The 26,653-nt window shown below is 51.2% G+C and overlaps 1 protein-coding gene across 1 annotated transcript; it reads left to right on the forward strand.

Moving 5' to 3' along the window:
* Nucleotides 1–26,653, forward strand: TMPRSS13 (transmembrane serine protease 13). The gene is made up of 13 exons (XM_019716186.2): nucleotides 1–123; nucleotides 10,384–10,588; nucleotides 10,970–11,074; nucleotides 13,655–13,777; nucleotides 14,699–14,828; nucleotides 16,638–16,730; nucleotides 17,638–17,681; nucleotides 18,994–19,156; nucleotides 19,942–20,114; nucleotides 22,726–22,824; nucleotides 24,015–24,157; nucleotides 24,311–24,463; nucleotides 25,182–26,653. The coding sequence occupies exons 1-13, from the start codon at nucleotides 103–105 to the stop codon at nucleotides 25,206–25,208; spliced, it is 1,479 nt and encodes a 492-aa protein (XP_019571745.2). The 5' UTR covers nucleotides 1–102; the 3' UTR covers nucleotides 25,209–26,653.

Here is a 26,653-nt window from a genome sequence, read left to right on the forward strand (position 1 = left end):
GCCCTCCAGCCCCTTTTCCCCACATGCCCGGGAAGCCAGGGGCCAACATGGATCTTCCTGTCGATATCAGCTGAGCCTGGAAGCCTCAGCCCTGGGGAGAACATGGAAAGGGACAGCCACCCGGTGAGTGTCTGTGGGCCTCGGGCCAGAACCTCCTAGAGCTGAGGAAGCAGGGATGTGGCTTGGAGATAGGTGGGGACTGCCACCTGTGTGCCTCAGGTTTGGGGCGGGGGGGAAATTGAATGCAGTTTTTGTAGTTTGAAACTACTTAGGATCAAGATCGCTTGGCCTCTTTCCCATGATTCCTAGGAGGGACTTCTAGGAAGGAGAGAGAAGCTGATGGGCTTTGGAGTCTGGTCAGGAAACACCCCAGGGCAGTGCAGCTGAATTCTGAGCTTCCGCTCTGTGGCCTATGAGCACCTCTGCCAGGACATCTATGCTGTTAGATCACCACCTTTGCTGGTCTGAGAATATGGAACCTTAGCATTCTAACTGGGCTTCTACGTTATCTTGGCGACCCCCTCACTAGACTCATAATCCATCCTAAAATATGTCACTCTATACATTTAAGATCTTCAAGGGGATTTTTTGCCATCCTTGGGTCACTTATTTTCATGGTTAATAAAATTCATGCTTGGAAAGTGTTTCCTTATGTTTATCCATAATTCCTTCTGCTACAGTTCAGGTTCCTTTCCTCTTCTTCTGCTCTTGGTGGTGGTAGAGAGCTGCTAAAGGTGCTCTGTGGAAAAGCATATACATGTGAAAGCTTCCAAAGATTTTGTTCAACTGTGCCTCAGCTTTCTTTTCTTGAGGGACATTTCTTTTGGCCTCTAACCTCTCCTTAGGTCTTATTTTCTACTCCCTTTCACCTTCTTTTTTTTTTTTTTACTGATTTGGTAGAATCTGGGACTCTGGGAAGAATGGGCAATGCTGGGTTTCAGAAGGATGAGTTCAGCCTATGTTCTGGCTTATAGTTGGCTTGTGGTCCATTCTGAACCCCAGATATGTTTCTGCAACCTTTACTATCACCTCCCACATCTTGACTTTTCTTTCTCAGGCTTTCTCCTCTGCCGTTTGCTGTGATCTCCTTGGTTCATGTCCCTACCCCATCAATGTCATTTTGTCCTAGGCCTCTGGGGCTCATTGCAGCCTCGGGTAAGCAATAAGGGTGGTATACAGAGAGAATGGAGTTTTGTCTGGGGCATGCAGAGATTGAACCCACACTCGCAACCATGTTCCTTGGTAACTTGCTGGGAGTCAACGTGTTGGGTCCATAAACACAAAGAGTGAGAAGGGCTGAGCTGTCTGAAGGGTGGTAAGGGCACTTCCTGGGCAGCGTGACAGAGGGATACCTGCCTAGGAGGCACATCTGTCCAGAGTCAGGGCCCAACATGAAAGGTCACTGGAGGGGCATAGGGTGGAGAGCAGGCTTTTCATTATTGGTAGAATAAGTATCAAATGGTGTGGTAAGTGCTGCGTTCATTCTGGGAGACAGTCCTAACTTACGAAAGAAGTGAACCACTGCTTCCTTATTTAAAGTTCTTAAATTTGCCCCCTTGTTTAAGGCGGAAACTCCAAGATACTGAGCCTGAGGTGGGGCAGGGAGAGCTGCCTGAGGCTCTTAATCATATCACAGCAGACTTCTTAAAGCTGATTGAACTGAGTGGGAGCCGACTGGGAGTAACTGGTCCTCTAAGATCATGCCTTTTCCCTGAGGGCTTCATTGCAGAGATGCACTGCAGTTTTTGTTCTTCAGCTCCATAAAATAGTGAGAAAGATGGTGGCCAGTGGACGTAAGCCTGATGAAGCCCTTGTGTGAGCTGGTTGGATCTTCAGGAAGATCTTGGAAAAGGGGTGGAGAAGGCTTTCGGCTTCTCTGTATTCACAACAGAAGCTGCATGATGTGGTAGACAGAACGCTGACTGAGTTCCAGGTCAGCTATGACTTTGGGCAAATCATTTAACCTTTTGTACCTTAGTTTCTTTTTCTGCAAAATGGAATAAAAATAGTATCTACTTGAAGGAGTCTTAGGATAGTGTCTTTCACATGTAAGACTGGTCCAGGATCCTCAAAAAACACTGGACAAATATCTTCTCTCCATGCTTCTGTTTTTCTACCTGTTAAAGCAAAGGGTTGGACAAATTGCTCTCAGACACCCTTTTGTGGTTCTGTGACAGTCTCTGAAATTATACAGAATGGAATTACAGGTACACCACACTGGCTATGTGCACTTGTTCTTGAAAAATAATGTGTATTTTGTGTTGTTTCAAAGTGAGTCCCATTCCACATGCTTAAAGAAGTACAATGTTTATTAAAGAAAGACTGAAGTAGGCCCACTGATAAAGCAACAATCCTTTGCAGTGACTTTTCTTATACTGGGTTTGAAAGAGGAACAGGTTCTCAATTAGTCTAGGACCACAGATGCTATGGACTGAAGAATGGCTGGGGTCCCCGGGCTGGTCCTGATGAGGTGCCTTCCCCAGAGGAGGCTGGGCAGATTCCCCAAGATGACAGACTAGTAGGTTCAGGTGACTCTGCCATCCCCCAGACCTCATAGTGCAGAGATCCCCAGAATCCCTGACATCTGCCCTTTGCCCCTTGCAGGCATGCTGCTCTCACCTGAGACCTGTATGTTTCATGTTGTTTTTGGTGCTGAGCAGACTTCCATCTGGCCCATCTCTCCCTGCTGCCCCCTGCATTGTCCCTGTGACTTAGCAAACATGAGCACAAATGTGTGGGAGTGTGTTTATGGGGCTCCAGGCTGGGGAGCTGGGCGGGAAGGCTGACTGATGTAACAATAGCCACTTAGCTTACGTGTCTTATTTTGGCAAAACAGCTTCTTCTTGGTACAGCAACAACAGAGGTGGACTGTGCCCAGCCAGGCAGGCAGGGTGCTGGGTGGGAGGCATGAAGGAAGCCAGCTCCGGGAACCCTGGCCTTTGTCAGCCACGTGGAGGCCTTGGCAGCACCAGGTGGAGGCTGGCTCCTCTTACAGGGAAGCAATACCTGGAATGTCCAGATAGCCCCCATAATGTACCAGCCCTGAACTCTGTCAACACATGGGAAGAAACTGAGGCAGCGAGTTCCTGGGCAGTCAAATATTATTTGCTTGGCAACTATGGTCACTCAATGTTCTTTAAACTATTTGATGAATGAATGAGTGAGCAAGGAGGTGTTTTGATTCTGTTCTAACGGGAAACCCCAGACTTTTTCATGAGTATAGGAGGCATCATAAACTAGAAGGAACTTTAGTGCTCACCCAGGCCAGCAATTTTCAAGCTCTATGTAGCAGCAGGCTTTGTTGAAATGAAATCTTATGTGGAGCTCATTGTATACAACCGAGAAATGAATCTTCTCTGTTTGAAGTGGGGTAAAGGACTCAGAGCCCTTTGCCTACTAATCTGGTCTCCCAGGCATCTCCATAGAACCTTGAATGCTCTGTGGAGCCCTGCTGGAAAAGAGCTGATTGTCCAACCCCCTCCTTTTGTACGTTAAGGAGCTGAGATCCAGAGAGGGATGTGACTATCCCCTAGATCACACATGTACGTAGGAGCAGAAGCAAGATGCCCTTGTGTCTCCCATACCTGGGGCAAGAGAGGCCTCGTGGCTCTGGCTTCTTAGTTTGGAGCCCAGTTTGATTTCAGGCTGAAGGAGGTCCCTGTGGTTAACACTGGGTGGGAGGAGGTGATGGGGAATCTGCCTGTGTTCTGAGGGGAGTCCATATCTGTGGGGTTTCTCTGGGTTCAGGGAGGGGAGAGCAGGAGGGAGCCCTATGTACCAAGAGGTACAATGAAGCCTAGTTAAGCAGTGAGAATGGGAAAGAAGCCATGATCTGGTCCAGTCCAGTCCAGACCAGTTCCACGGAGGCCAGTTCAGTCCAGGCCAGTCCACACTGGAATGGGTTCAGGCCTCCCCTGCCCCACGGCCCAGGGGCTCCCTAGGCTCCCAACAGGCAGGGGGCCTTGTTAGGTCCCATCAAAGGGAGCTCCTGAGCTTTCCTGGTGCCCCTAGTGCTTCCACTTCTACCTAGCTTAAAGGGTTAGGGTGTCGGCCCAGGGTCCTGCCTATTCCCACCCCTTTGAAAATTCTCAGTACTCAGGATCATTGAGAGACAAAAACTGCCGTAGGGGCTTAGGGCTGGTGAGGGATTGTTTCTGGCAGAGCCTGGTCCCCTTACCCTGGCAGCGGCAGGGCACAGTGCTGTGCAAGGACGGAAGCTGCAAGATCAGGGTTCTGGTCCTGGCACTGCCTCCAGCTGGCTGTGTGACCTTAGGGCCTTTCTGGGCCTTACTTGCCTCATCAGTAGGATAAAGGGTTGAACTAGAAGGTTTTCAAGAGCCTTCCAGCTGTGACAGCCTGTCATATGCCCAGCCTGATCTGGGGTAGGGCTTTATGAAGGGGGGCCCAGGGTTGAGGCGTGAGGCCCAGGCACCTTGGGCTGGACTTGAAGTGTCTCTGATGGACCTGACCTTGGGCCATGAAGATGTGTTGGTTTCTGCTGCTGCTGCAGGTGTAGCAGGTTGGAGAACAGTCTATGTGCAAAGCCTGGGACTCAATCCATGGCAATAACCACCCACATAGCCACTGTGGTGAAGCAATCCGTGAGGTGGCTGTGACATCACTCAGCACAGCCTCTCATCAGTGACATTGCTAGCTGGGCCTGCAGGAGACCCAGAGAGGTCTCAGTGGGACACACTCGGTGGCTTGTTAACTTACTCCCATCCCCCACCAGGTAAGCGTCCACGGGGCAGAGTCTGCCACAAGAAATCATAAAAATGCCCCATTCACCTTGGGGTGGGGAACCTACCCCTGGAAGCTGTGGCATAGAGAGTATTGAACCAGGTACAGGAGCCTTGGGTTTTCATCCCTGTTATGCTCTAAGACATACCTGAGCGACTTTGGGCAAAGCAACACAAATGTTTTGGGCCTCTATTTCCTTCTCCATAAAATGGGAATGATAATCTTTACCAACTCCTGTTCAGGAAAGGGCTTGGAAAGAGCCCTGGCATGGGGACGGCTCTTTTCAGCACTCTCCCTGCCTTCCTGTGGCCCACTGCCCCGCCTGTCTTCCAGCCATGACACTTCCTGGCCCAGATCATCTTGAGGGGGCTGGATGAGTTTGGAGTGGGGACCCCTGGGAGCTACACAGGCACAGGTAGGTGGTAGCAGTGACAGCCTGGGGTGTAGGGCTGGTCCATGACATGGTGAGGGCTCAAGACTGTATTACCCCAGGGGGTAACCCCAGAGACCACTCCAGGGTGGGTGGGGAGGAGAGACAGGGCCAGGAAAGAATGACTGGCAATACTATGCCAAGGAAATGGCCCAAAGTTACCTATGCTCTGGCTCTGCCCTGTCCACCTGCCCCCCTCCCCACCCCGGGCAGGTTGAGAAGCCTCTGGTCTACAGGCAGCTTGTGGAGAGCCTGAAGCCATGGCCAAAGAGTTGGTCATCTGAGTCCCATTCCTGGATCTTCTGGTCACTGACAAAGGAGTTGGGACGGTTCTGGTCTTGGGTATGCCCCTTCTATCTAGGGACCTTGAGCAAGAAGTCTTCTCCCTTCCCTATTCCCCATGTGCTCAAGGTATCTGCTCTGAGGGTGAGGTCGGGCCTCTAGGAAGGGAGGCTGGAGTCTCAGCATTGCTCCCCAAGAATTGAGGAAATGAAATGAATTACTGCTGTCATAGGTTAGACATCAGGAAGAACTTCCAGCAGAGTCAGGTGGCAGACTGTGAAATGGGTAAAGCAGGATGGCTGTGGAATATCCTATTCTGTGGTCCTAGAAAATGAGAACTCTCCCAAGCTTCTGCCATGGTTTGGGTTGAGGTTCAGATTCAAGGGGCTGAAGCAGAGAACTGCACACTGGTGGCTGCTTTCCTCTGGACTTGGGGCAGCCCTTCCATCTTGCTCTCCCTGCTGGAGTTTGCAGCTCCTCACATGGGCAGTTCTCATGTGGGACTTGGGGTCCCAGGATTCTCTTCTTGCCGTGGTCTGTGGGGCCAGAAACTCTCCACCCGCCTCTTACCAGCTCTGACACCACAGCACCCGCTCTACTGATGCCAGGGCCTCCTGGGCCTCTGGCTTTTTCTTGAATATTGCCCTTTCTGTTCCCACCCCAGTTTTCCCTCCATCCCCACACCCCATACTTCCCAACTGTGAGAGACTTTATAGAGGGCAACTGAGACTCAGAGCCAAAGAGCCAAAGAGTCCGTCCTTCTGGCTCTCTGGGTCCATATCCCACCTGCCTCCAGACTCAGAGAAGAGGGACCCAGGTAGGTGTCCTGCCTGGACCCCAGGGCCTCTCCTCCCTGCTTCCTGCTGGCTGAGGCTGTGGGTGGGCACATTGGGAACTGCCTGCAAGTAGAACAAGCATTGGAGAGAGGGACAAACAAGGTTTAGGTCTCTGCCTTTCTGGTTGCCCCTGCCTTTCCACTGTGCCCACCCACTACCATTTCCCTCTCTGCTCTAACTCCCTCCTGCTGCTCCAGCCTCTCCCAAGTCTTCCCATTGTCTTCCTCTGGGTTTCTCCCTGCCTTTCAGCTCTCTTTCCTTCAGGTTGGCCCCTTAGTTCCTGCCCATCACGATGGGGTAACAGGACCAGGATCATGGGCCCGTCTAGATGGAGATAGCCTGAGCTCCTGACTGGATAGCAGAAGATTGTGAGAGTCCCTACAAGACCACCAGTCAGTTGAGGGGCATTAGGCATGCTCGTTACTCCCTCTGAACTCCAATTTCCTCACCTTGTGTATAAACTGGGAATAATAATACCTGTCCAGCTGGCTAAATGGAAGGCTTGTGAGAATCAAATGAAGTAATGAGTGTGAAAGCTCTTGGAAAATTGTGAGCGCCAAAAAAATGAAGGACGTTACTGTGGGTGTTCAGAGACTGTTGGTCGAGACTATGTGCTCCTACCTGAGATGTGAATTTGGGCGTGTTCTTAACCAACTTGGACCTCAGTTTCAAAATCTGTATAATAAGGTTAAAAATATGAACCACAAAGAGCTGCTATGAGGTTGAAATGGGATCAAGTAAAGTGCCTGGTGGGCTCTTATCTTTACTATGGTAGCACACAATTATACACCAGGCTCCTTCATGTTTATTCTTTGTTATCTGGGGGACGGCAACAGGATTGGGTTCATTTTACATGTGTGAAGACACTGAGATGTGAACTTACTTGCCCAAGGTCACCCAGTTGGGAATGGATGAAGTCATATTTGAACACATATTTTTCCATTTCTAGCCCAGCATCTTTTACAGACAAACACATAAACACACACCCACCATCACAGTTAATAGTCACCAAGTCCTTCCTTTACACGTATTATCTATCACTGCAATGCTATGAAGCAAAGTGATTAGCTCACCATACAGATAAGGGAACTGAGGTGTAAAGAGGTTAAGTCACTTGTCCAGCTGGCATAGAGTGTGCTTGATGACTGTGACTCTGCTGGTCCCATCCACCAGGCTCTGCTTGCTTCTGGCAGGTCACAGGGCCCAACCCTGGCTCCCAGTGGAAAGTACCACAAGACGGAGATTCCTGTGGGCACCCCCAGCCCCACCCCCAGGCTTCCCGTGGTGCTCCCAGCCCTGCAAGGGCCCGGCCACAGTTCTCAAGCCACGGCACTAATGCAGAATGAGCCCCTGTGCACAGGTTCCAGGGAGAAGACTGCGCCAGGGGGCTCTTGCTGCTGCCTCGAGATGTACACAGGCTTGGGCCAGATTCCTGACTATGGGATTCTGAGCAATCTAAGCTCTGGTTGGGTTTGCTCATCTGTAAGATGGGCTTCTAAAAACACCAACTTCTCAAGAATGGAGTGAAGACCTCATGAGGCTAGAGACATGGAAGTTTGTTGTAAACTCCAAAGTTTTGTGAGCTGTTATCATTTTATTGTATGGAATGATGCGCATTTCCCCCGAGACTGGGGAATACTTATAGTAAGAATGTGACAGGGATGGAGGTCTGAGAGGCCAGTTGAGTGCCACAATGCCAGGGTCCTGGGCAGATGCCGAGGCCCAAGCCACCACTGGTGGGAAACACAGGGCCCTACACAGCCGGGGCTCATCCCTCTCATTGAAGGAGCTTAGGCTGGCCTTTGTCCAGCATCCTCTTTTCTCCCTAAGATGAGCTCACACCACCCTTGAGCCCTTTGGCCATGCCCCATGGCTGTTAAATCTCAGCACTGTTGGCGCTGTGTGTGCCGATGCGAAGGTGGAGAGGAACGACCATTGCCTGTCCAGCTGCTGTGTGGCAGGCAGAGGAGAGGGCTTTCCTATTTATCTCATTGAATCCTCAGGATTATTAATCCTATTCTATAGATTAAGAGAAAGAAAAAGAAAATAGAAAGTTAAGTGGCTTGCCCAAGGTCACACTGCTAGGCCTAGGACTGGGACCCAAGTCTGCCTGACTTCAAAGCCAGTGCTGTCAACAGATGCATTCTATGCTTCCGCATTTCCTCACCATGCCTCCTCGCCCAGTCCTGTGAGGTTTCCAGGGGCTAGTTTGTTTTCATTTTATGGAAATCTGGTCTCTAGACAATGAGGGTGAGATGGAAATCTGAGCTCTGGTTCGTTTGGTTCAGCAGCAGCAAGCAGCCGCCTTAGGTCCCGGCTCAGCTGGCTGGGGCATCAGGACTCGTGTGCATTTATCCACATCCATTAATTAACCCCAGTGGCTCCCTGGGAGAGTGGCTTCTGGCCTCTGCTTCTGGCGAGCCCAATGTCGTCCCACCATCCCCAGAAAAACGAGGAAGTGACCAAATCAATTATCTCTGATTCTTAGAAGAGGGAATTTTTAAAAAAAGCTTATGTGGTAGGGTTGATGGTGCTGACGCGGACTGGATGTTCTAATGAGGAGGACTTTCTATGAACTGGTCAGCTCAATAATAATGTCAAACACTTGTAAGCACAGTGGAAGGTGAGGGAGGAGACAGAGGTGCCAGAAGTCCAGGTCCTGTCTCCTCCGTGCAGCCCTGATGACTGTGTCCCCAACGCAGGGTCCCCAAGCAGGGTGTGCTTCCTCCACTATTCCTGCTGTTCCTGGGAGACCTGCCCTCCTGAGCAGCCAGTCAGTGTTCAGCAGAAGTTATAATGAGGGTCAGATGTGACCCCTGGGCCAGGTCAGTTCCCAGCTCCTGCTGCAGCTCCGGGGGCTTCTAGAGGGGGGCTAGAGGAGGCAAAGATGGTGTGAAGGAAGGTGAAGAGTTAGATGTTAGGAGCCAGAGGAGGTGAGAAGATGACTAAACTGGTGACAGGCAGTGGAGGTCTTACAGACCAGGACTTGACAGTCACCTGAGGCTGCTCAAACCCTTTCCATAAGCCCTGACTGCCCACTGGCTCCCTCTTCCAGATGTAGAGCACCCAAAGGCTCAGGCTTTCCAGGGGACAACAGGACGGGCATGCATCGATTGTCTGCTATGGCCGGCTGCTGCATCATCTCATGCACCCCTCCCATAAGGGGCAGCAAAGCCTAGTGGTTAAAGCATTGCCTCCAGAGCTTGACTTGCTGGGCTCACAGCTTGGCTCTGCTATTTTCATCAATTTGCTAAGCCTCTCTTTCTCTGTCTTCCCCTATGCAAAATGGGTATAATAAATGTTCCTACCTCATAGAGTTCTGCGGATTAAACGAGTAAATACACATAAGCCACTTAGAGCATGTCAAGTCCTCTATAACTATACATTAAAGTACCAAATATAAATTAATAAATCCTACGGCTGAGTAGGATTAAGGATTTCATCCACGGGTGGTGGAATCATATCCCAGCCTATACCTTCTTCTCTTCCTACATCCTGCCTTTCCAGTTTCCTTGATGTACCGGTGCATGTGTGTGTGAATTCTGGGGTTACTGAGAATGGTGGAGTATAAGGCAGGTTGGGGCTTTTCTTAAGTAGTCTTTTCATGCTTTTTGACAACAGCTCATAGTAAAACCAATATTTTATAACCTAACACATACACAAAAGAAAAGGGCAGGATGTAGGGAAGTGGAAGTGAAGAGGGTGGAAAGGCTGGTTACTTCTCCCACAGGGGACCACATCTCCTTGAGCGACTCTCAGAGTGAAGGGCCAGTCCAGCAGCCTCTTCTTTGAGGGTCCCTAGACATGTGTGGCCAAAGCGGGTGCTCCCAAGATCCAGGCAGATGGCCCACTGCCCTCTGCCCATCTCTGCAATGGCTGTGATGGGGAGAGACTGTAGGGAGCTGGAGACAGCAGGCTCTTTGAACTTCATTTTATCTTTGGACACTCACGTCTTCTCAGATGCTTCCCTGTCTGGGGGCTCTGCTCACCCCCTAGCTGCTTGCCCCAGAGTGTTTCTTTCCTAGCTCAGCAGGGCTGACAGTTGGGTGGGTTGGCAGGGGAACAGCCTAAGGGATGCCTTCACTCTGCTTTCAGAATGCTTCCCCAGCAAGGATGTCTCCAGCCCGGACAGCCCCAGCCCGGGCATCACCGTCCAGGTCATCATCTGCCAGGCCTGCCTCCACAACATCGTCTCCAACCAGAGTGTACCTTGTTAGAGCAACACCAGTGGGGGCTGTACCTGTCCGGGCAGCTCCTGCTACGTCAGCACCAGCCACGAGGGCCACCAGTGAAAGCCCAGGTAAGGGGGATGCTGCAGGGAATGCAAGAGGAACAGAGAAGCAGTCCATGGGTGGGGAGGAAATCTTGTAGTTGGCACTCTCTGCTCCTCTACCCCCTGGATAATAATGTGTGGGAGGAGGGAGAATGGGCAGAGGTGGCAGTGGGAGATCTGGGGGGGTGAGGGCAGGAAGGAACCATTACATGCAAACCCCAGACAGTGGAACATTGGGGCGAATGGGGGAGGGGCTAGGAACCCAACCAACAAAGCAGGTGTCACTTTGGAGGCTGCACAGTCTGCGTCAGAGTGCAGATTTCCAGGGCACGGGCTCCTGGTTAGGCACTACTGGGCTGGATTCCTCTCTCACAGCCTCACCTTTCCCTGCTATCGCCCCGCTCCTAGGTGTCAGCCTGCCCAAGTTCACCTGGCAGGAGGGCCAGAAGCGGCTGCCACTCATTGGCTGTGTCCTCCTCCTCATCGTCCTGGTGGTGTCGCTCATCATTCTCTGTGAGTTTAACGGAGGGAGCAGGACTGGCCGTGGTCACTGCCGGGTGGAGCGGTGTCTGGGGATGGGACACACGCCAGGGAGAGAAGACTGGGGAACATACCCTTACCCAGCTACCATGTCCACAGAGGGCCACTCCTGCAAATGGTACTGGGTTAAGAGCTTGGGAAGTCAGAGGAACCTGGGCTTGGGTTCCATCTGTGCTTCTCACTGTGCAGCTTACCCCGGCAGTTTAGGTCACCCAGAGCTCAGTTTCTGCATCTTCATAGGGGATAAAATTCATTTGTTCATTCATTCAACTTACTATGTGCCCAGTAAACTCTCATAAGGACTTCACTGGGTTTTGAGGAATAAGTGAGATAATGGCACAATGCCTGGCACAAAATTCCACTCTAAAAATGCTACTCATTAAAAAAAACAAACATAAAAAACCCTCATTAAGAAAAGTCTTTCAGGCATTTTCTGTCAACAGGATAAAGTGTTCAGCAGTTCAGGCACCCACGATTCCCCCCCCCCTTTGGAAAAGACACTCAGGACATGTCCCCGGGCTCTCTGCCAGTGTGTTCACATGAACCCAGAACAATGGGAGACTTTAGGAGGAAGCAAAGGGGGGAACACACATCATACCGCCCGGTCCTCAGGGAGATTACAGTCTTCTGGGAGACATAGCGGGTAAGAATGCAGGCCAAATGTGTGTGAGTGTGTCTGTCAGGAACAGGTGACAGCTGTGTGGCCTGGGGAGGCAGAGGCCAGCTCATGAAGGCTGTGGGGCGAGAAGAGGAACTGGAAAACGGGAGAGAATCGGGGACAGGGCCTCTGAGTGGGATGAGCAGCTGCGGGAAACGTGGGGCAGATGGGCAAGGTCAGCATGCGGAGAGGGAAGGGACCCACTAACCAGAGACGAGAATATACATTTAGGGAACTGGAGACTGTCTCTTTGCTTGGGTAAAACATGGCTACGTTGTAGACAGCTGTAAATGCCTGGATGAGGGGTAAGCATTCCATTAAAGAGGCAGCATGTGGTAAAGAGTGGAGTGGGTGATGACATAGAAACACCTGGCTGCAGAGCTCTTTGAGGAAGAGGGCTGCTCCGGGGAGTTGTGTGCTGGTTAAGAATACAGCTTTCGTACCAGACAGACTTGCCGAAGCATCCCGGCTCTGCCACTTTCCAGCTATGTGACCAGCTTGACTTCCCGAGCCTCGCTTTCCCCACTTGCCTGACAAGGAGGAGGCGTCACTGTCACAATACATGTAAAGGCCTCGGCATGGTGCCTGTCACATGGTATCCATGTGACCCTCCTCTGGAACTCACTGCCCTGCTCTCCCTCCCTTCCCCACGTAAGGTATTGCCCCAGTGGGACTCCCTGCAGTCCACTGAGAACAGTAGAAAACAACCTGTGGAGGGGTAAGGTGGCATCTGAGGGCAGGCTCCCTGATTAGTTATAGCTCTCGGTGTGATTCACAACATTTCCTGAAGTCCTTTGACCTCAGACCTCCCACCCGGGGAGGTGGTCACTGAGCAGCTAGGCCAGCAGGGGGTCAGAACTAGAGGTCAGCCCCGACTTCCCATCCTGAGCTCTCCCCACTACACATCCGGGTGATTCCGGGAGGCTCCGTGCACAGGGCGTGGGGATGGGGAAGACCAGGGCATGGAGAAGAGGGCGCATCCAAGAGATCAGGAGGGATTGGTGTCTGGACCTAGAAGGAGCAGTCACACAACGGTGACCTTTGCCTTGGGTGACTGAGAGCCTGGTGGGGCCAGGGGGCGAAGTTGGGGGTCAGGGCCAGGAGTCGGTGGTAGGCAAGAGGCAGGGTGAATAGTCAGAACTCAGGTTTCTTTGGCATTCAAGGTGAAGTATATCCAGGCAGGAGGGATGACAGTTCCTAGTTTGGAAAGAAATAGGTATTAGAGACAGAGGGAGTCATGAGGCTGATTTTTACAGATGGTTTGTAAAGATTGTACATCAGGGAATCAGCCACCTAGAGTTGCTTGTTGAGTGGGAAGACATTGAAAGGCATAAAGACAACTGATAGGGCAATAACTGAGCATAGGAGACATCCTTTGTTTAGGGGAGAGGAGGAGGAGGAAGAAAATCCAGGAGCTCCTGAGGTTGGTGGGACCACCTTTGAGAAAACAGGGCAGGTAGTGGTTGCACGTGTGTGACTGTGGATTTAGAAATTTCTCTGCTTTGACGCTTGCAAAGCACAGAGACAAAGGGTTCTGAGAAGGGGCTCTGGAATGCTGGAGGAAGTGGTTTTTTGGCCACTACTCTGGCCAGCATGTAGGGCAGGGGCGCTCCCAAAGTAGTGCCTACCGCCACACCTCCCTCCTTCTCTGTCTCCTTCTCTTTCTCTGGGTGGCTGCTCTAGTCTGCCTGGTGCTGCCCTGCTTGCAGGAGCTTTCTGGAGCATTCTGGAGCATTCCTGAGCAGCCTTTCTCTCCATACAGATGGGGGACGAGAGCCCCAGAGTCCAAGAGGGATTGCAGGTCGGTGTCTCAGAACCCCCAGGGCCTTGGGCTGCTCAGTGTCTTGTTTCTCTGGGGCTGTCAGTGACACAGCTGTCTGCTTCGTTTTCTCCAGTCCATTTCTGGCGGGGCCACACAGGAATCAAGTACAAGGAGCCGGTAGAAAGATGCCCCATGCACTCTATGCGCTGTGATGGAGTGGTGGACTGCAAGATGAAGAGCGATGAGCTGGGCTGTGGTAAGCAAGCGGGGCATAAGTGTGCGTGTGTGCATGTGTGTACTCCGGTGACTGCAAACTCAAATGGGAGGCAATGGACAGAGAATCAAAGGAACTGTATTCTAATCACAGAAGGCTGTGTTTGAAACCTGGCTTTGAGTGCTTTGTGACTGGGGCAATTCTCTTACCTTCTCTGAGCCTCAGTTTCCTAATCTGCAAAATGAGTGGGTTGGACAAACTTGGTGGTTCTCGAATAAAATCTGACAATTCCCAACTATCAGACTGAGCAAAACAAATCTTCTCTGGCTGGAGGCAGGTGTGGGGTCCAGAGCGTCATCATTGTGCCTCTCCTCTTTGGCCAGCAGAGGAGCTGACTTCCATCTTTATGGTTTCATGAAGGTCAGTTTGTAAATGGGTGGCTTAGGTGAGCGCAAAGATGTCATTGAGCTCTGGTCCTCGGTGGCTTTCCCATGTGCATGTATAGGCCTGATGTGGGTGCACGTCCAATCCATTGTACCTATGTGTTTACATGTATCCTCACCCACGATTGCATCCATCTGTGACTGAGCCTGTCCCGTGAGCACTGTCAGATCATAAACTTTATTCCCCTTGTCATGCTCTCGTTTGGGCATGTCACTGCCCTGTAGGAGTGATGGCCCCTGGCAGTGCCTGCCCCTTCTCCCAGCAATGGCCCCCTGGATCCTGTCAGATGGAGAGCTTTCAGCCCGACCCCAGCACCTTGGCTCTGCTCTTACTGAGTGTCTTGTGCTTCTGAGCACTGGCTATGATCATCACCTCCCAGGCCAAGCTCCTGGGTGTTTCCAAGGCCTCAGCAAGGAGCCTCAAGACAGCAGCATCTCAGAGGCTTTCTCAGCTGACTCCCCAAGAACTTGGAGCTTCCTGGGTGCTGAAGACCTTCCTTTCCCTTTTCTTGCCCTGCAGTGAGGTTTGACTGGGACAAATCTCTTCTTAAAGTCTACTCTGGATCCTCCCATCAGTGGATTCCGGTCTGCAGCGACAGCTGGAACAATTCCTACTCAGTGAAGACCTGCCAGCAGCTGGGTTTTCAGAGGTACACCTTCCCCCAGGGTCCTGGCTTCAGGGATGTCTTGGGCCGTTTGCAAGGGTGTCTCAGGCTCATTGCAGGAATCCCATATTGAAGAGAATCTTGGGGACCAGGGTTGAGGTCATTAGCTCAGGACACCCTTGACTTATTCAAAGAGGCAGTGGCCCTGGGATCTTATGAGTCTGGGGCAAGCTATTTCCATGAGGCCAAAGTAATTCTTTGTAGATCTGCAATAGGATCACTCTCCTGTCTTGTTCTTTGCATCCAAGCACACCCGTGCCCACTGTCACGTTTAATGGTCAAGGTAGTCCTGTGAGATGGGGAGGCATGTGGGCAGGTCTCGTCTTCTTCTTCTGCTTTTGGAAACCTTCACTGGACTTTGAGCTATAGCAGTTGTGCTTGGGCTAGAACTCATCAAATGGGAATGGGATGGGCCGCTGTGGTCCAGTCATAAGAATTTTTGTCTAAAGATTTTAAACAAAGAAGTTGATGCTGGTAGGTGGAGGAGGGGAAAGGTGGACAATGACCTTCTGGCTTGAAGGAGTCCTGATTTGCAGGCCACATGGTCACCTGCTTCCTCCCTCTTGGTCAGAATTTTCAAGCCAACTAGTTTTGTGGCTCACCAATGTGTGTGAGGTTGTGGGGAGAAGGGTTTAGGATCTCACTGTGGGCTCTCTGTACAAGCACCTAGAAAACCAGGCTTGGGGGCTGGGACTTAGAACCAGTTCTCCATCCCCATCTCAGCCTCAGAGTTTCCATTTGTGAAAGGGAGATCTTGGTGCTATAGTCGGAAGACCATGGATATCTTTTATTATGGAGTTAATATGACCTTATGCAAGTCTTAGCCTCCCTCAGGTTTCAGTAGATAGTGTCATTTAGTCAAAGAACATTCATTGAGCTTTTAATTTGTGGCACCCACACACAAAGGAGCAAGACAAGATCCCTGCTGTTGGAGAACGTCTAGTATGGGGTGGGTGAGAGAGGCTTAAACCAATCATTATAGCATAATGTGCGTGTAATGATAAGATATGTGCAAAGCTCTATGGGCACACAATGAAGGGGATGCCTGACTGCGCTGGGAGGAGAGCAGAGACTGGAACAGCACGCACAAGGGCACACTCTCATGCAAGAGTGTCCATGTTCTAGGAATGCACACAAGAGCAGCACGGATAGTGGGGGTAGTGGTCCATGGGTCGCCCACATCACAGTGACCTGGGGTGCTTGTTAAAATGCACCTCAAATCATAATCTCTGGGATTAGTATTTAGAACCTGCTTAGCAAACACCTGAAGTGATTCTTAGGCACATTGTGCTGTGACATCCAGTGAGTGCGTAAAGGATTCACAAACTTTAATATATGCAAACCTCATGTTAATGAGGACCTTTAAGATGCAGAGTCTGGCTCAGCAGGGCCAGGGTGATGCTCCTGCTGCTGGTCCACGGATCACAGTTTGGATAGAAAAGGGCTAGATCAGTGTTTGTCAAACTTGATCGTGCATCATTATCACCTGGAGAGCCTGTTAAAACACAGAACCCAAGCTCCTTATTCGGTAAGTCTCGGGTAGGGCCCAAGAATTTGCATTTCTTATAAATTCTCAGGCGGTGCTAATACTGCCAGTCTGGGTGGGGACCACACATTGGGAACTACTGGGCTAACACACAGAGCTAATGGAGGGCAGTGGGGGGATATTTGGGTGACGTCAGACCACAGCCTCTGTCCTCCGTCAGCAGGGCTGGCCAGGACTCATGCCAGCTGGAGGACTGGGAGTGGACTCTATGTCAAGGGGGCTTATTTTTCCTCTCTCTTCCCTTGCAGTGCTTATCGGACAACAGAGGTGGCCCACAGGGATTTTACCAGCAGTTTCTCGATCTCTGAATACAACTCCACTGTCCAGGAAAGCCTCTACAGGTATGGCCGGGCTGCCTGTCTGTGAGCAGGGGACTGAGGCAGTGCAGGGACTCCCTGCACCCCTTTGGACTTTCTGGGACCCAGCCTCTAGGAGTCCATCATGAATGTCAGGAGCATCTCAGAAACAGAACTTATTTGCCCCCTGCCTCCTAACTTCTTATTGAGGCTTGGTGCAGAAAGCACCTCAAGGTCAGGGGTGTCCCCAAGAGTTTACCTGGTTGCCAGAGACAATTAACAAACTTTGGGGCCTCCAGTCAGCCAGGCATTTGGAGTGAACACTGCTGTGGGGAGTGAGCTTGGGGTGGGGAGGAGGAACAGCAGCAGGGGAGTGTCAGGTGCCCGTGGTCAGGGGCAGGAGGCCCACCTGGGAGGCACCAGCCTCCTCTGTCATGACCCCACTGAGGGAGAGGTTGGGGGGACGCTCCACCAGTATTTACCTTGGGAGATGACAGAAAAAACAGGGCTCTGGGAGAAGGGGTGGGGAGGGAAGGGAAGTGAATTAGCTGCGTTCTGGATGCCTGCTTTGTGCTAAGTGGTTTGCATGTATCGTTGCTGGTGAGCATTGAGGTACTCTGTCAGAGGAGCATTAGGCCACCTGTTTAATTGTGGAAAGGTGCTGGGACAACGGAATCATGATTTCAAAGCATGTTTATCTGACCAATGTGTGCAATCATCCACTAGAAAGTGGGGGGTGGGAAAAAGTGTGGAGATGCTTTGCACTAAGCCATCCCTACTCCTGGAGAAAGCACTGGGAGGGCCTATACCCAGCAATGGGGAGAAGGTCAGAATCTCCATTTTCTTGTGCAAAAGAAATGGGACAGGTACTGAGCAGAATTCAATCAGAGAAGGCTTCCTAGAGGAGGTGGCTAATGTACCTTTTTCCTACCTTCTGTCTTTTTTCCTTCAGGTCTGAATGTCCTTCCCAGCGGTATGTCTCTCTCCATTGTTCCCGTAAGAAGATGCTCTTCATCCTGGATTGTGGCCTGTGTGGGGTGGGAGTCATAGGGCAGAGGGGTGGGACCTCTTTGGGGGAGATGGTCAGCCCTGGGGGTCCACTAGGAAGAAGGGCTTAGCCAGCAGGCTTGCTTCAGGGCTAGGATCCCGGTAAAGCACTGGGGCAGTTCCAGCACAGCATTTCCCTTTCTCCTGACCTTTCTGCCCAGTAACCTCGCTCATACCAAGGAAGCCATTCAAGTCTTCTGGATTCTGGGCAGGGGACAGAGGCCTGGGAGAGCAGGTCTGGGCCGACTAAAGCTCCTATACCAATAGACAAAGAATTAGATTGAAATCTAGACTTAGAGTCAAACTTTACTGAGCACATTCTATGTACAAAGCACTGTGCCTATCTCTTTACAAATATGATTCATTTAATTCTCACAAGGCAGGTGCCGTTATTGTCCACTTATTGAAAAGAGATTGAAATGTTCATTTTGCTTAAGGTCAGACTTCTGGTAGGTGAGGAGATGGTATTTGACCACGAGTCTGACCCCAAAACCCAAGGTGTTAATTGGTCCACAATGCTGTGCTCTCAGTAATGAGCAGGCAGCAGTGCTACTCTGAGTGGGCCAGTCACACGGTGCTAAGGACAGAGTGACTACCCCCTCAGACCACCTCTGGCTCCTCACTCTCTCCCCCTTCAAAGAGAAAAGAACACACGTCTGAACAAGCTCCAAGAGCTGCCCTCTTTCTTCGTGGTTTTGGGGGAATGACTCACTCCAGAACATGTTTGGAAATGTTCCCTTAGAATGAAGCACCCCCAATAGCACTAAATGCCCCACTGGGGAACCAAGTGGGCACAAACCTACCTGTGCATCACGGGAAGCTGATTTCTCCTTTGTTTGGAGACGGTAGAAATCCCCATCACAGCGCCAATCAATTCATGTCATGTAGACTTGATCTACCTGACTTCCTGAGGGCAGTCCTGAGAGTCACCATTGTGACCCTGATGTCTAGCTCAAGCCCAGAGCATGGGGCACTTAGGAAGCATTTATCAAATTAATGAAAGAATGAATGAGTGCGAGGAAAGAGGAACCTGCCTGGATCCAAATTCCCACTGGAGGATCCCAGAAAGCTAACCACCATGTGGGAGCTCTGCTTTGGCAGGAAACGGCTACTGTGGATCAGATTAAGTGAGCAAAGTGGCGTCCACGGGTGGGTGGGTGCCTTCAGGACCAGGCTGCCCAGGCCTGCCCTGGGCCCAGGGAGCATGGCAGGGCTCTGAGAGAAGCAGAGTTCACAGATTGTCTCTTCTGCTTCCCCCCAGACTGTGGACTGAGGGCCATGACGGGGCGGATCGTGGGAGGGGCACTGGCCCCAGAGAGCAAGTGGCCTTGGCAAGTCAGTCTGCACTACGGCACCACCCACGTTTGTGGGGGCACGCTGATCGACGCCCAGTGGGTGCTCACCGCTGCCCACTGCTTCTTTGTGTAAGTGCCTGAGGGGGCTGGTGATGCAACGCTGCTGGGGTTCGGGATCTCCAGGAAGGGCTGATCACAGCGTGATTTCTCTCTCCTCCGTGGAGGAGGGCTTGGTGAGGGCCAGGCGGCATTTGCATGGCCAGGGGCATGATTTGCTAGGCCCAGAACAAGAAAATGCCTTTGCTTGATGGCCCCTAAGGAGAACGAGGCAGGCAGGAGGAAGGACTTGGGAGCCTGCCTCTGAAGAACAAGCTGAAATAAAAAGGCTTTGGGTTTGTCACTGCTTCCTGTAACTTACAGGAGAGGAGCCCAGGAAATCAGGGCCACTGTCCCATGAACTGAGGGATGAAGGTTTGAGGGGAGGGGTTGTAATGCAGCCAGCTTCTGACAGTCACCAGCTAGGCTTGTCCCTTTGAGTTCATAGACAAGAAAGGACTCAGGGGCCTAAGCTCCGTTTCTGCTGAGGACAATACCATTGAGATGTGTCCTGCCCACCTTATTTGATCCTTAGTGGTGTGCAGAGGAGACAGTGGAGTGCCTGCTTACAGAGATCCTATTCATCCCCACCCCCTTTCTGTTGTAAGGTGCAGAGAGCCAGTGCAGAATGGCTTTTTCGAGAGAGGGGATTGTTTGGGACCCCTGCGCTAAAATAGAGGGCTCCCTCCGGAGGTCATTTCATCCATCCTCCTGCCCCCCAGCTGGTGTCCAGGGTTGCAGCTCCCGTGTGTAGCAGATGCTGCCGGTGGGCTCTGCCAGGCGGGTGAGTGGACCATGCTCTCCTGGGGCTCTTGCAGGACCAAGGAGAAGGTCCTGGAGGGTTGGAAGGTGTACGCAGGCACCAACAACCTGCGCCAGCTTCCTGAGGCCTCCTCCATTGCCCAGATCATCATCAACGGCAACTACAGCGACGAGGAGGACGACTACGACATCGCCCTCGTGCGGCTCTCCAAGCCCCTGACCCTGTCTGGTGAGTGAATCAACGCCTGTCCACCCCACCCTGGCTCATCCTAACAGCCTTTGGGGCCCAGCCCTTGCACTTGGCAGCGTCTGTCGGGGTCCCAGAGCCTCAGCATGGCGCAAGTCAGACTCAGAGATCACTTAATGGAACATCGCTATTTTACAGTCGGGGGAACTGAAGCCCAGAGGTCGGAAATAAGTTTGCCCTAAATGACACATCTTACATTGCAAATTGGTGACAGAGCCAGGGCTTGGATACAATATCGTCAATATAAATAGATTAAATTGTTTCAGTGGTATTCACTGGGCACTTAACAGGGGCCAGACACTGGTGTAGGCATATTACATCTATGATTTCATTTACTCTTCACAACCACTCCTGTGCAGCAAGTACTATTATTAGCTTCACTTTACATACGAGGAGCTGGAGCTGTAGAGAGATAATTATCAGAGGCCATGGAGCAATAAGGGGCAGCTCCAGGACTGGATCCAGGTCAGTCTACCTCCCAAACAACGCTCTTCTCACTGGGCTCTCAGCTGGCAAGTGCTAACACTGCAGTTGAAGACACAAGATGAGTACACATTCAAACAACCAATTGCCATCAGGATGGAGCTGAGGACCAAATGAGGCTGCATGATGGAAATACTACTGAAATTATCAGGAGACCAAAGAAGCCTTCATTAATTCATTCATTCACTCATTTATTCACTTATCCAATACTGAGTGTCCACTTTTTGTGGGTTCTGTAGTTGGCAATTGCAAATAGAACACAATGGTGACACACACAAAGACAGCCAGTAGAGACCAATGATGCGATGCTGAGGGGAGCTGGGGAAGCCATGGTGGCACAGACAGGGGCACATAATCAGTCTTGGCAGGCTAGGGAGGCCTGCCTGGGGGAGGACAGCTATGGTGGACTGGGATTTTTGGAAGCCTTGGAAGGCTCTCTGGTTAGTCCAGCCTTTCTCGTGCTCTTGGCCTATGAGCTGGTCTTTCCTGGCACATTAGTTATGGAGGCAGTGTCAGTGAGTCAGTAGTTAGCTCATCAGGGTGGTATGAGGAGGAAGAAATCTTGGCAGAGCTCAGTGGGGCAGGGTTGTCCCAGAACCACGCCCACTAGTGGGCAAGAAATCTGTTCTCCTGCTCCCTCCAGCCTTGTCTGTACTACCCAGAACTATAAGGTAAGGGGTGCCCGTCAGCCCTTGCCCTGCCCCTCATACACACATGAAAGGGGGAAGTCAGTCTGCAGGACCAATACAGGCCTTACCAACCTTGTAAAACCCAGGCTCCATTTGGCTAACCATTCGTATGCTACCTCCCACCACCCTTACCCCCTTAATATTATTTGGAATTCCAAATCAAATTAAATAATTTTAATAACCAAATGAAAAAAACACACATAAAAGTATTACAATATTGCATATGCTTTTCAGACTATGGCAGTCCCTTTCCAGATTCTGCTAGGCCACTGGGCAGGAAGCAGATCGCTGTCTGAGAATCGCAGCTCAGGTTTATGTAGCCCTGTGGTCAGGCCATGTTCCCTGATTGGTTTAGAAATCAGGGCAAGTTTTCTTACACTCATATGGCAGGCTGAGCACTTTGAAGTCACAGTACTAAGAAAAGTCAGGAAAACTCACTGGTAAATTTAATTCCCCCATAAAAATTAGTGGAATATATAACAGTTACATATTTTCAAGGCTCTATGTCTCAAAAATAGAATATTTTAAGAAATCATGTTTTGCTTTTTTTGTTAACAATTGACGCTATTCCTTCATTTATTTTGATGTGTTTACTCTCCAGCAGACAGGTGTGTTAGATACCAGTGCTTAAAGCCCAGTTTATAAGAGAATTTAATATTCATTCTCCCTCCCTCCTGTCTCTCTTTCTTTTAATATTTGTTGAACACTTTATATGTGTCAGGCCCTATTCTAAGTGTAGGAAGCTGCAGTGAACAAAACAAACAACTGAGAACACTACAAACATTCTATCTATCAACTAATATTTTGTTGTTGCAAATTGGACTTTGGTGGTTGTTGCCCCAGTCCATCTAGGGACACCAGTCCTCAGAGGAGCTTATGAAGTGGTACACAACAGCACCTTCTAATTGTTATTGATCATGGGAGCAAGTGAGCAGCTGTTTTGTGGGCTGTGCCCCTAAGGGTATGCTCTTCCAGCGGGGAGAGGTATGGTCTCACCCCGCCTTGCGCCCTGGCCAACCAGCAGGTACCCTTCCCAGACCAGACTGGACACTCCACTGAGACACCACGGCCATAATACATGAGACTTAGCCTGCTGCAGCTCCTGGCTCTGGTGGACATGCAGGGAGGAGGCTCAGCCAGGAGAGACCCTCAGTCACTCAGTATCCATTTGGTACAGGGGAGCTCCCAAGGCACATTCTTCTGCCCACATGGCATCCACTGAAGTCAGAATGTTTTGGGGGGACTCCAGCAGCACCGTGAAGGCTGGGGGTCAAGATAAAGTGATCGGTTAGTCTGAGGCCCTGGAAGATTCAGGACTACCCTGGGGACAAGAAGGGGCCTCCTAGGATATTGATACTCCTGCCCCTCCACCTAAACCTCTAACCTTGTCCCTTCACTGATGCCTTGAGGTCTTGTTGCAGCTCACATCCACCCTGCCTGCCTCCCCATGCATGGACAGACCTTCACCCTCAATGAGACCTGCTGGATCACAGGCTTTGGCAAGACCAAGGAGACAGATGGTGAGAGGGAGAGATGCCAGACTCTGTGTTTGTGTGTGCATGTGTGTGCCTGTATACGTGTGTATCTGTGTGGAGTGTGCGGGGATGATGTGTCAGGGTAGATAGGTAAGGTCCTATGTAGATGAGGGTTTGGGTATATAGATTCATGGGATGTGAATGTGTGTGTATATACCTGTGTATATGTAAAAGCAGTTATTATGACAATGCCCTCCAGCCAAGACCCTCAAGGAAACCCTTATAGTTGAGCAAGTTGGGTTCATTGCTCATTGCACTGAAGGACACCATGGAGAACCATGGCACTTTTGATAAGAGGTATTAGAAAGGACTCAGCACAGGACTTGGGTGGTTTGGGGGGGGGGGGGGTTCAAGGAAGTGGATCGTTTCTTTAGATTGGATTCTTTTAGGAAGCAGGATAAGTCCATGATTGGGTCTCCAAAGAATCTCATCTGGAAGTTATGAATAGACTGGGTCTAAAGCCGTGCTTGGTAAAGAAGCAGCAGCCACTCCTGTTGTCTGGGAGGGGGTGTTTGGTACTGTTGTGGTTTGCACAGTGAATGACCTTGTTGTCGTCTATACTTAACCAGATCATGAAATGGTTGTGTTTTGCCCCAGCTTATCATGGTCACAGAGTGGCCTTGTCTGAGGTCGGCTCTGTTGGGTCGTTTATATGAGACCGGAGCGTGCCACGGCCTGGCTGGCCAGCTGTGAGACTTAGGCCATGTTCTCTGCTCAGTGTGGTGGAGTGCTGGCTGGCTGGGGAGCAGCTTTTTCTGTGCTTGGGTCCATAACTGACTAGCTGTGTAACTGTGGGCAAGTCACTTCTGTAATTCTGAACATCTTTACCTGTAAATGGGTTAATTATACATGTTAAGGGCACATAGTTACTGAAAACAAATGAAATGATATATTGGGTAGTGCTTTGAGTACAGAAAAGCATTGTGCAACGTGCAAGCTAGCTTGATAGGCTGTGAGTTTGTCCATGTATGTGTATGTCTTTGTTATATGTGGTGAGCTCTGTCTGCTGCAAGCGTGTGTGTGCCCATGTGTTCTGAGCGGCCAAGCACGGGAATGGTGCCCTCCACTCCCAGGAAGCTGTGAGTCTGGTGCTGAGGGGCAGCTAGACGGCCACAGAGCTGCGCAGAGTCTTAGTCCCTTCCCCTCCTCTCTCTCCTCTGTCCACCTCACTGAAGAGAAGACATCCCCCTTCCTCCGGGAGGTGCAGGTCAGCCTCATTGACTACAGGAAGTGCAACGACTACTCGGTCTATGACAGTTACCTTACCCCAAGGATGATGTGCGCTGGGGACCTTCGGGGAGGCAGAGACTCTTGCCAGGTGGGGCTGCTTCTGGGTGGTGCTTATGTTCCAGGACCCCGGGGGGTGGGGGGAGGTTGGGGTGTTGGGATTGGAGTGGGAATCGTGTGCCCACAATTTTCTGCTCAAGGACCAGCTCTCCCACCCTGCTGATGTGCATGTTCTCCCTTGTAGGGAGACAGTGGGGGCCCCCTGGTCTGTGAGCAGAACAACCGCTGGTACCTGGCAGGAGTCACCAGCTGGGGCACGGGCTGTGGCCAGAGAAACAAACCTGGTGTGTACACCAAAGTGACAGAACTCCTTCCTTGGATCTACAGCAAGATGGAGGTGAGAGCTCGCACGGAGCACTCGCCAAGCCGTGGGGACTCCCAGAGGCAGGGTACCTGGAAGAAGGTCCAGGCTTTCCCCAGGGTCTCGGCTGAGGTTCCCTCTTGCCCTCGTATTTGGGGGTGTTCACACAGTGCAGAAGACCAGAACAAGAATCCAGTATGGGTCCAACCCCAGCTTCCTGTGTTCCTTTCCTTCTCTTCTTCCTGCAGAACAGAGCTCAAAGTGTTTGAAAAGGGGTGAGCCTACACTGAGTGCCGGCCCCAATATTACTCTTCGCTCTCAGTGATGGTTGAGTTGTGGGTACACCACTGAGGGTAGGAGGCCTCCCCTCTTTGGCAGAAAGTTGGTCCCATGGGGACCTGAAGTCAAAGTGGGGATTCACCCCCACTTCTGCTGACCCAGCTCAGCCCCTACCTTCCCTGGGCCTACTGTCTTATCTGTAAAGCAGACATGCTATGCCCTTCCCTTCTCTGCCTGGGCAAGGGTGGAACAGTAGAGAGCTCAGATGGGGATAGAGAAAGGCTGCTCCTGAAATCCAGAATGTGGGTCTCTTAGAAGCTGCTTCCATCTTTTTCCCTTTATTGTGCGTCTTCTTTGAGGGGCGGTGCCAGGTGACAGGTGGACTGAATTTTAGGCTCTGAATCCCCACCTTTGTATCTGCATTATGGGTTCACCAGGCAAACCCTCACGCTATTCTCCCTGTTCCCTTCCTCAGAGTGAGGTACGCTTCCGGAAATCCTAAGTAGCTGTCCTGGTCCACCTCACAGCGCTGACTGCTGCAAAGACTGGCCAAAGTGACTGGGCCGTTTGCAACGTCATCTGGGCGAAAAGACACCAGACACCTTTGTTACTGCCATCTCCACTGTCTGCTGCCTCTGGAAATATGCACATGCGCGTGTGTGTGTGTGTGTGTGTTGTGTGTGTGTGTGTGTGTGTGTGTGTGTGTTGTGTATTGCTCTCCCAAGTTCTTCAGAAACCAGGAGAGTTATCAGCTCTTCCCAAATCCCAGGCTGGAAGTAGTAAACCGAAGACAACAGTTTGGGCATTGTGGAGGTCTCTACAGGGGTGTCTACAATAGATGGAGGAGGTAGAGCCCCGGGAAGGGCCTGGAAGACCCTCACATCAGGAATTCTTGCTCCTCTGACCTTGACTCAGAGACTAGCCCAGAATGAGCAGCCACCTGGCAGCCTAGGTGACACCATCACTGTCCAGGAACAGTAACGGGTTTCGTTGGGGAGCCTGGACTGTCCCTAACAGGAAGATGTTCCTGTTGGCCTTACAAGCATCCTGTTCTCTCAGACCTCCGGCCGGTGCTGTGGATGTGGACGGGTGACTGCACTGCAGCCGTCCATGCCGACGGCTATGAACAGGGCTCATTCTTCTTGTTTAGCCGCAGGCTGCTGGGGGTGGATTTCATTTTATTTTTATATTTAAGAAATAGAAGTAGATATATTTTAAAAGATTCTCCAAAAATTCCTGGAGCTAGGAGAGCCAGCATCAGTCACTCCAAGAACTCTGAGAGACTCATAGAAACTGTGCCGCTCTAGAGTCCTGTGGAAGGTTCCAGGCCTCAAGGGACCGGATGGAGTGGCCCCTTTGAGATACTCAGGGAATGAATCCTCATTTGGGCTACTGGGAAAATCTAAGACAAAGAGAGCCACAACTGTTGCTGCATTCAAGGGCTACAACCAAGGCATAAAGAAATGGATGTGGCTTCTCCTTGGGCCCCTCAGAGGCTGGGAAAATTCAGGTGGACAGTTATACCTCATTCCCAGTGCTGTTCTGGGACTTCGGAGTTTCTTTTCAGCATTCTTCAGCTTTCACCTCTCAGTTGTTCCAGAAACATCACCAATATGAAAACTGCCGTGAAGAGAAAGCTGACCTAGGCCCTCCAAACAGCGCTTCTAAAGGATCCCAGTTGCCCTGCTCCTGCAAACCATCCGTGTGCCTGGCTTCTTCTCCAGCTAAAGGCCTGGACCTTCTCCAGCCTTTTCTCTGGGACACCCGTTCCTCCCCAGTCCCATTCTCCTCACCTTGCTTGGGCCTGTCTGGTAGTGCTATGACTCCCAGAGGCAGGGTTCAAGCAGATCAGCCCAGCCCAGCCCAGCCCAGCCCAGGCAGGTGGCCACTTGGGGGAAAGATTGCACTTGAAGAGCAGGCTGGAGTTGACTAGTGTTGCTGTTCAGA

Source organism: Rhinolophus sinicus, linkage group LG06, assembly GCF_036562045.2.
Source record: "Rhinolophus sinicus isolate RSC01 linkage group LG06, ASM3656204v1, whole genome shotgun sequence".
NCBI classification, from domain to species: domain Eukaryota; kingdom Metazoa; phylum Chordata; class Mammalia; order Chiroptera; family Rhinolophidae; genus Rhinolophus; species Rhinolophus sinicus.